At 43.6% G+C, this 10,661-nt stretch overlaps 1 protein-coding gene across 1 annotated transcript in view; it reads left to right on the top strand.

Annotated features, from left to right (window-relative positions):
- The window catches only part of LOC149445520 (uncharacterized), an 84,011-nt gene that overhangs the window by 48,707 nt on the left and 24,643 nt on the right, over positions 1-10,661 (top strand). The window contains exon 3 of the mRNA XM_089653660.1: positions 9,182-9,245. Coding sequence (XP_089509786.1) covers positions 9,182-9,245 — 64 coding nt within the window. The remainder of the gene's footprint in view (positions 1-9,181; positions 9,246-10,661) is intronic.

The following is a 10,661-nucleotide window of genomic DNA, read 5'->3' as shown; positions in this document are numbered from 1 at the left end:
CATTAACACATGTTTTGCTATACACATGTTTATTCCCTTTGTGTGTATTGGGACAAAACAAAAAAAGGGAGGAAAGAAAGCAAATTCGACATAATGTCACACAAACCTCCAAAAATGGGCTGGACAAAAGTATTGGCACCCTTTCACAACTGCGGATAAATAAGAATGTTACAAGCATGTGATGCTCCTGTAAACTCACCTGGGGCAAGTAACAGGTGTGGGCAATATAGAAATCACACCTGAAAGCAGATAAAAAGGAGAGACGTTCACTTAACCTTTGCATTGTGTGTCTGTCTGTGCCACACTAAGCATGGACAACAGAAAGAGGAGACGAGAACTGTCTGAGGACCTGAGAACCAAAATTGTGGCAAAATATCAACAATCTCAAGGTTACAAGTCCATCTCCAGAGAACTAGATTTGCCTTTGTCCACAGTGCGCAACATTATCAAGAAGTTTGCAACCCATGGCACTGTAGCTAATCTCCCTGGTCGTGGACGGATGAGGAAAATTGATGAAAGATTGCAACGCAGAATAGTCCGGATGGTGGATAAGCAGCCCCAAACATGTTCCAAAGACATTCAAGCTGTCCTGCAGGCTCAGGGAGCATCAGTGTCAGCGCGAACTATCCGTCGACATTTAAATGAAATGAAACGCTATGGCAGGAGACCCAGGAGGACCCCACTGCTGACACAGAGACATAAAAAAGCAAGACTACAGTTTGCCAAAATGTACTTGAGTAAGCCAAAAGCCTTCTGGGAAAACGTCTTGTGGACAGATGAGACCAAGATAGAGCTTTTCGGTAAAGCACATCATTCTACTGTTTACCGAAAACGGAATGAGGCCTACAAAGAACAAAACACAGTACCTACGGTAAAATATGGTGGAGGTTCAATGATGTTTTGGGGTTGTTTTGCTGCCTCTGGCACTGGGTGCCTTGACTGTGTGCAAGGCATCATGAAATCTGAGGATTACCAAAGGATTTTGGGTCGCACTGTAGGGCCCAGTGTCAGAAAGCTGGGTTTGCGTCCAAGATCCTGGGTCTTCCAGCAGGACAATGACCCCAAACATACGTCAAAAAGCACTCAGAAATGGATGGCAAAGAAGCGCTGGAGAGTTCTGAAGTGGCCAGCAATGAGCCCAGATCTAAATCCCATTGAACACCTGTGGAGAGATCTTAAAATTGCTGTTGGGAAAAGGTGTCCTTCCAATAAGAGAGACCTGGAGCTGTTTGCAAAGGAAGAGTGGTCCAAAATTCCGGGTGAGAGGTGTCAGAAGCTTATTGATGGTTATAGGAAGCGACTGATTTCAGTTATGTTTTCCAAAGGGTGTGCAACCAAATATTAAGTTAAGGGTGCCAATACTTTTGTCCAGCCCATTTTTGGGGTTTTGTGTGACATTATGTCATATTTGCTTTTCTGCCTCTGTTTTATATTTGTTCCAATACATACAAAGGGAATAAACATGTGTATAGCAAAACATGTGTTAATGCAATACCTTTTTTGTGTGAAATACTTGATTTTCAGGAAAAATATCAAGGGTGCCAACAATTTCGGCCATGACTGTATATGTATATGTGTGTGTATATATATGTATATGTGTGTGTGTGTGTGTGTGTATGTGTATATATATATATATATATGTATGTATATATGTGGTGGTTTATGTAAGGATATATTCTATTTATAAAGGGCGTGTCCCTTTCCTTTAGATGAAATATTACAGTGCCTCCAGCCGTTAAAATACGGCAAATATTTAGTAACCCAATAATTTGGACACCTTGATAATTTGATCACCACTTATTATTATACCTTGAATTCTTTTAGCCAATATGATTTCGTACCATACACACAAAATTTTCCTTATAATAGATAAATATAAAAATTTATTTATGTACAAAAATTATATATATATTAACACAAAACGCAAAAGACTGGTGATAAATGAATATTGGTACACACAATCAAAAATATATCCTACCAATGTAAGACACAATAATAAGGTTTCTAACTAATTACATCAATATCACAATTTTTAAATGATCTGATTATTTATTAAATTTATTAATAATTAATAATTTCGAGTATCTCAAAGGTTATATTCTCACAAGCCGTGGCCATAGGATTGCAAGAAGCTAGCCCTTGATATTTTATACTCTTGATTATTAATATTCAATAAATTATGAAATATGAAAAAAAATTATAATATGGCAACAAACAATTTTTAACAGTAAAACATATACATATATCTAACTACCCAATATTGTTGTGATACACTAAGGTAATTCTATGATTCCACACAACGGAGAAAATAGGTAATACAAAATCAAATAAACAATCTCACCGCACCCGGCATTCAGACTAGGCAACTCTCCCGTGGATTTAGCTGGCAGTGGAACGCCTTTAGAAATGATATTATAGGGCAAGTGATAGATATTTAGTATGGAAGAATGTAGGAAGTTATAAGGATAGAGGTTTAGAAATTTAGTAAAGTTTTAGGAAGTTTGAAAGTATGGAAGAGTAGTTATTCAGAATCAGGTCTTTCTTCAGTCAGGTTTTCTTTTGCTGAGGTCTTTTCTTTTGATGAGTTTTTTCTTGATGAGGTTTCCTCTTGATGAGGTTTTTTTTTTTTTAAAGGTGCATGGGCTTTTTATATCCACTAATCCATTGTTCTAAGATACCTTCCCACCAGGCTTCTTGATTGGCTAGTTGAGAAATGTGTGTACATAAGCTATTTCTCACCTGCCCGCCAGGTGGCGGTCATGTATCATAGAACAATTTGAGTATTTGAGATGACTCATACCTTGGGTGGAATCTTAAGGTAATTTCAGGGATTAAATATACGGCTTTTTCCAGATATAAGTGATCATACCTATAATATTCTAAATAGGGACCATGGAATATAGGTGTATATTCAGTTATTCCTTCTTGAAATACCATCCTGTTTGTTTCCTGATAAGACATGTAACTAATGCTAGTTTATAATACATCTTACTTTCCATCATCTCAATACTCAAGTTAGTGATATATAGTTCCCATTGCTGAATATTTAGTGGTGTGTAAAACCTATAACATCTCATTTATAATATGTTTTTGTAGTATATCTTTGTAATTATATACAGTCAATTTTTAGACTTAAATGTCCTGAATTTCACTTCTTTGTTTTAGAACCAACATTTTCTATGTGTAGGGAAAAACTCTCTGTTTGCCTGGCTCTTGTATTGGAATCACGGTAAACAACTGTTAATGCTTTCACCCTTGGTGGACAATAGTATATTGTGATAGTTTCAGAGGTCTGTTGGTTTATCACACTCTACAAGGTTTGGGTAAGCTCTCAGACAATCAGTTTGGTTCCTCTATTGTCATGTCCAGACCTTGTATATGTTTACCTGCTTATTGAAGTCTGAATAATGGTGTTTGACCACCTGTAGAACTTCAAAATAGTATTGTCTCTAGGAGGAAAAAAAATCCCTTCACCCACTGTCTACACCTCTCCAGCCAGATGGTCATTCGACTTTCCAACCAAGCCAAATTAACCCTTAACATCCGGCTATGCTGACTTGATGTTATATAGGATTATGTCTTGATAAAGTCATGTTTGAGACATAATTTCAAAAGCCCACAACATATATATATGTATATGTGTGTGTGTATATATATATATATATATATATATATATATATATATATATATATATATACATACACAGTTGTGTTCAAAATAATAGCACTGTATTGAAAAAAAGTGAATAAATCCTTCTAATAGCTTTTATTTCCATACACACAAATGCATTGGGAACACTACACATTCTATTCCAAATCAAAACATGAAGAAAAATATATCAAATGTGTGTTGTTCCTCTACAGAAATTGAAGAAAAGTGAATATTAGACTGTTCAAAAAAATAGCAGTGTTTGTATTCTTCTTTACAAACTCAAACATTCACTATATAAACTGAAAATGTTTGAAGATTTTGCTTTCCTTTGAATCACTTAATTAATATTTAGTTGTATAAGCACTGTTTCTGAGAACTGCTGTATATCTGTGTTGCATGAAGTCAACCAACTTCTGGCACCTGTGAACAGATATTCCAGCCCAGGATGACTGGACTACATTCCACATTTAAAAATTCAAAAACAATCACTGAGTTCAAGGATCACCCCCCGTGCCAGTATTTTGTGGAGCCACCTTTTGCTTTAATTACAGCCTTTAGTCTGTTGGGATATGTCTCTACTAACTTTGCAGATCTACAGTTTGCAATATTTGCCCACTCTTCAATACAGAACTACTCAAGTTCAGTTAAATTTCATGGTGACCGTTTGTGGACTGCAGTCTTCAAGTTATTCCACAGATTTTTAATGGGGTATAAGTGTGGGCTCTGACTAGGCCATGCAAGGACATTCACATTTTTCTCCTTCAACCACTGTGTGGTCATTTTTTTTTGTGTGCTTTGTCATATTGGAAGGAAACCTTCCCATTGACAACTTTCTGGCAGAAGGCAGTAGATTTTCCTAAACAATTTCATGGTATTTTGTCCCATCTATTTTTCTTTCTACCCTGACTAGTGTTCCAGTCCCTGCTGCAGAGAAATACCCCCATAACAGGACACTACCACCTCTATGCTTTACTATAGGAATGGTGTTATTTGGATGGGAGCCGTATTGGATTTCTGCCAGACATGGTTTAGTGCTGAGGCCAAATAATTTAATTTTAGTCTCATCTGACCATAACACCTTTTTCCATGTGGTCTTAGAATCTTCAAGATGCGTTTGGGATAATTCAGTTGCAACTGCATGTGACCTTTCTTGAGGAGTTGCTTTTTTCTTGCAACCCTCTCATACAAGCCATATTTCAGGAGAATTTGTGATATTGTTGTCACATGCACACAATGACCGCTCTTTGTCATAAATTCCTGCAACTGCTTCAGAGTTGCTGTAGGCCTCTTGTAGCCTCTCTGACCAGTTTCCTCCTGACTCTTTTATCCAGTTTGGAGTGATGTCCTGAACGAGGGAGGATCTGTGTTGTACCAAATACCTTTCACTTCCTAATACTAGACTTCACTGTATGTCTAGACATGAATAAAGCCTTTGAAATGCTTTTGTATCCATCTCCTGACCTGTGCCTGCCCACAACTTTATTACGGAGATCTTTTGACAGTGCCTTGCCACCCATAGTTGCCCTATAGGAACTGAAATGCTCCAGGAAAGCTCTTTTCATGCTAAGCTAATCAAAATGACCACAGCTGATCACAGGTGAAATGGCTTTGTGTGCCATTGAGAAGGTGATTAGCTACACCTCATTGAGTTTACAAGTCATTTTTAGGATGGGGGCGATCCTTTGTCCAATTCAGTGGTTCTGTTCTTGATTTTCTTTCCTATTTTTTTCTAATATGTTGATGTTCTATCTTTCACTTGGATGCTATAAGTTGCACTGAGTAAATACAGCTGAATAAAACAAAAACTGTCTGTCTTCATTTCTGGCTGCAAAGCAACAAAATGTGATTATTATAAAGGGGGTGATTCTTTTGCATAATAAATAAATATATTTATTGCATCTGTAGTTAGTTTAACCCTTAGGAAATACTATCAAATGCAATTTGATAGTATTATCAAATTATTTAATATTATTATTAGATATAATATTATTATTAGATATATTAAATTATCTAATATTATTATTAGATATTTGACCACTTGCCACCACTTACAGACCCACACGCTCCTACACCTCCCGTTCCCATGCCACCTTCCTCACCCTCCTCCTTCTCATATCAGCTGGGGACATCTCCCCGAACCCTGGCCCCTCACCACCTCACCCCCCCCCCAGAGTCCCCCCTGCTCACGCCAGCCGACGCAACCCCCTCAACCTCATACATGTACCCCTCCTCCCCATACCTATCCCCCCTCTCTCAGTTGCACTCCTGAACGCCCGCTCGGTTTGCAACAAGCTTACCGCCATCCATGACCTCCATCTCCCGCTCCCTAAACCTCCTAGCAGTCACCGAAACCTGGGTACAGGCCACCGACTCCACTTCCCCTGCGGCACTCACCCATGGAGGTCTCATCTGGACCCATTCGCCAAGACTGAGCGATCGCAGAGGTGGTGGTGTCGGCTTGCTCCTTTCACCACTGAGCACCTTCCAGGTACTCCCTAACCCAACCCACCCTCTCTATCCTTCCCCTCCTTTGAGGCGCACTGCATCCGACTCTTCTCACCCACCCCCCTAAGGATCGCAGTGATCTACAGACCTCCTGGGTCCATACCCCACTTCCTGGACAACTTCGCCGCCTGGCTCCCCTTCTTCCTCTCCTCTGAGCTACCGACCATCATCCTCGGGAACTTCAATATCCCCATCAACGACAACAACCCGGCCACTTCCCAATTCCTCCACCTAACCTCCTCCTTCGCGCTCACACAGCACACGCAATCCTCCACCCACATCGGAGGGAACACCCTGGACCTCGTCTTCTCCCACCTCTGTACCCTCAACCAGTTCCTCTAACACCCCCTTCCCTCTCTCTGACCACCACCTCATCACGTTCTCCATCTCCCCTTCCCCCAACTCCCCCCCCAAAAACGCCAAACCATCACCAGCCGCAATCTCCGCAACCTGAACCCGGCCCCCCTCCACTCAGCCGCCGACCGCCTACACGACAGCATCCTCCCACTATCATGTCCTGACATAGCCACCACCTTGTACAACGACTCACTGTCAGCTGCCCTAGACTCTCTGGCACCCCTAACCACACGCTACATCAAACCCAGACCGCTTCAACCATGGCAGAATGACAGCACTAAACGCCTCAAACGTCGCAGTCGCGCACTGGAGAGACTGGCGCAAAACCAGGTCCCCTCACGCATTCTCCCTCTACAAATCTACCTTCCTCACTTACACCTCCTCCCTCCAAGCCGCCAAGCAGGCCTACTTTGTTAACCTAATCAACACCCTCTCCTCCTGCCCTCGCCGACTCTTCTCCACCTTCAACTCCCTGCTCTCTCCCCCCCCCCCCCCCTTCCTCCACTCAGTACCTCACTCACAGCCCACGAGATTGCCACCCATTTCCGTAACAAGATTGACGATATCTGTAAGGACATTGTCAACTCGCAATCTACCTCCCCACCCCCGTCACCCCTTCTTCTCCCCCCTCCTCTGCCCTCACAACCGCACTGCCCTCCACCTCTCCCAAGGCCCCGTCCACCGTAACCCCCCCTGCACTGCACTTCCTCAGCCCTGTCACTACTGAGGAAGTCATCATGGTCCTCTCAGAAGCTCGCCTCACTACCTGCCCCCTGGACCCTATCCCCTCTCAACTCCTCCGGTCACCCCCCTCTTCCCTCATCCGCTCCCTCACCCACATCTTCAATCTCTCCCTCTCTATTGGCGCATTCCCCTCCCCCCTAAAGCACGCACATATCACCCCCATCCTCAAAAAGCCCTCCCTGGATCCCGCAGACCCCAACAACCTCAGACCCATCTCCCTGCTGCCACTCACCTCCAAGCTCCTTGAGCGCATAGTCTACGATCGCCTAAGCGCCCACCTTATTCACAATAACCTCCTTGACCCACTACAGTCCGGCTTCCGTCCCCTACACTCCACCGAAACTGCCCTCCTCAAAATCACCAACGACCTACTAAACGCCAAAGCCAAGGGCGACTACTCTGTCCTCCTTCTCCTGGACCTCTCTGCGGCCTTTGACACAGTCGACAACCCCCTCCTCCTTAAGAAACTACTCTCCCTTGGCATCAGAGATACTGCTCTCTCCTGGTTCTCATCCTACCTATCCCGACGCTCCTTCAGCGTCACCTACAATGGCGCCACCTCCCCCTCCCTCTCCCTCTCTGTTGGGGTCCCTCAAGGCTCTGTCCTTGGACCCCTTCTCTTCTCCATCTACACCTCCTCCCTGGGCACACTCATACACTCCCATGGCTTCAATTATCACCTCTATGCTGACGACACCCAAATTTACCTCTCCACCCCTCTCCTCACCCCCACTATCTCCGCCCGCATCACTCACCTCCTAAACGACATCTCAGACTGGATGTCGCTCCATTTCCTGAAGCTTAACCTCTCCAAAACTGAACTCCTCGTCTTTCCCCCTGCCCACACCCCCCCCCCCTATCCTATCCATCACCACCACCAACACCACTATCATTCCCGCCCCGCAAGCCAAAGTCCTTGGTGTCATTCTTGACTCGAACCTCTCCTTCCTGCCTCATGTCAAATCACTTACAAACACCTGCAGGCTCCATCTCCGCATTATTGCGAAGATACGTGCCTTCCTCACCCCAGACACCACCAAACTTCTTGTACACTCCCTCATCATTTCACGCCTGGACTACTGCAACTCTCTTCTCACTGGCCTACCCAAGTGCAGGCTCTCCCCGCTCCAGACCATCCTGAACTCAGCGGCCAGACTCATCCACCTCACCACCCTCTCCACCTCTGCCACCCCCTCTGCCTCTCCCTCCACTGGCTCCCGATTGCCCAACGCATCAAATTTAAACTTCTAATCCTGACCTACAAAGCCATTCATAACACTGCCCCTGACTACCTCACCAACCTGATCCCCCAAGTACCACCCTACCCGTACCCTTCGCTCCTCACAGGGCCTCCTTCTATCCTGCTCCCTGGTCTCCTCCTCCCATGCACGACTGCAGGACTTCTCCAGGTCCTCCCCTATCCTCTGGAACTCACTGCCCCAATCCATCCGAGTGTCGCCTTCCCTCCCCACATTCAGGCGCTCCCTCAAAACCCATCTCTTCAGGGAAGCCTACCCCACCCTCACCTAACGGCCATTCTCCCTCATTCCTCCCACCACTTCATCCCCCTCAGCCACTTCATCCCCCTCAGCCACTTCATTCCCCTCAGCCACTTCCTATTGTTCCACTACCCCCTCCCTCCTAGATTGTAAGCTTGAAAGAGTAGGGCCCTCTTACCCCTCGTACGCTGTTTTTGTTGTACTGTGCCATGTATTGTCCCCCCTATTGTACAGCGCTGAGCAAACCCTTTGGCGCTATATAAACTCGATGTAATAATAATAATAATAATTTTGTTTATCGTTTGAGGATGTGATGTGGGAATATTATGTTGGATTGAAAAAGTAACCATCTTAATTCTTTTTCCTGATAGATATTCGAGTTAGACAAATTTACAGTGCTGTGTGTTATGTTTTGGGCTTTTAGGCAGAAGATATGCCCCAAGAGAGAGCAAAACGAAAGCCAGGTTAGACAAGTGACAACTCAGGTGGTAAGTATGACAAAATCTATTAATTTACATATTATTTTCACAAGCGGGCACTACAGGTTTTGTAATGCAGACACATTATCAATTAAGCAAAAGATTAGTTGCTTATGTTATAAATATACAGTCAGGTCCATAAATATTGGGACATCGACACAATTCTAACATTTTTGGCTCTATACACCACCACAATTGATTTGAAATGAAACAAACAAGATGTGCTTTAACTGCAGACTGTCAGCTTTAATTTGAGGTCATTTACATCCAAATCAGGTGAACGGTGTAGGAATTACAACAGTTTGCATATGTGCCTCCCACTTGTTAAGGGACCAAAAGTAATGGGACAATTGGCTTCTCAGCTGTTGCATGGCCAGGTGTGTGTTATTTCCTCATTATCCCAATTACAATGAGCAGATAAAAGGTCCAGAGTTCATTTCAAGTGTGCTATTTGCATTTGGAATCTGTTGCTGTCAACTCTCAAGATGAGATCCAAAGAGCTGTCACTATCAGTGAAGCAAGCCATCATTAGGCTAAAAATACAAAACAAACCCATCAGAGAGATAGCAAAAACATTAGGCGTGGCCAAAACAACTGTTTGGAACATTCTTAAAAAGAGGGAATGCACCGGTGAGCTCAGCAACACCAAAAGACCCGGAAGACCACGGAAAACAACTGTGGTGGATGACCGAAGAATTCTTTCCCTGGTGAAGAAAACACCCTTCACAACAGTTGGCCAGATGAAGAACACTCTCCAGGAGGTAGGTGTATGTGTGTCAAAGTCAACAATCAAGAGAAGACTTCAACAGAGTGAATACAGAGGGTTCACCACAAGATGTAAACCATTGGTGAGCCTCAAAAACAGGAAGGCCAGATTCGAGTTTGCCAAACGACATCTAAAAAAGCCTTCACAGTTCTGGAACAACATCCTATGGACAGATGAGACCAAGATCAACTTGTACCAGAGTGATGGGAAGAGAAGAGTATGGAGAAGGAAAGGAACTGCTCATGATCCTAAGCATGCCACCTCATCAGTGAAGCATGGTGGTGGTAGTGTCATGGCGTGGGCATGTATGGCTGCCAATGGAACTGGTTCTCTTGTATTTATTGATGATGTGACTGCTGACAAAAGCAGCAGGATGAAGTGCTTCGGGCAATATTATCTGCTCATATTCAGCCAAATGCTTCAGAACTCATTGGACGCCGCTTCACAGTGCAGATGGACAATGACCCAAAGCATACTGCAAAAGCAAGCAAAGAGTTTTTTAAGGGAAAGAAGTGGAATGTTATGCAATGGCCAAGTCAATCATCTGACCTGAATCCGATTGAGCATGCATTTCACTTGCTGAAGACAAAACTGAAGGGAAAATGCCCCAAGAACAAGTAGGAACTGAAGACAGTTGCAGTAGAGGCCTGGCAGAGCAT

Source organism: Staurois parvus, unplaced genomic scaffold (genome assembly GCF_062004578.1).
Source record: "Staurois parvus isolate SC_StPar_1 unplaced genomic scaffold, SC_StPar_1.0 ptg000719l, whole genome shotgun sequence".
Classification (NCBI taxonomy): domain Eukaryota; kingdom Metazoa; phylum Chordata; class Amphibia; order Anura; family Ranidae; genus Staurois; species Staurois parvus.
This window is presented reverse-complemented; position numbering and strand designations above follow the sequence as displayed.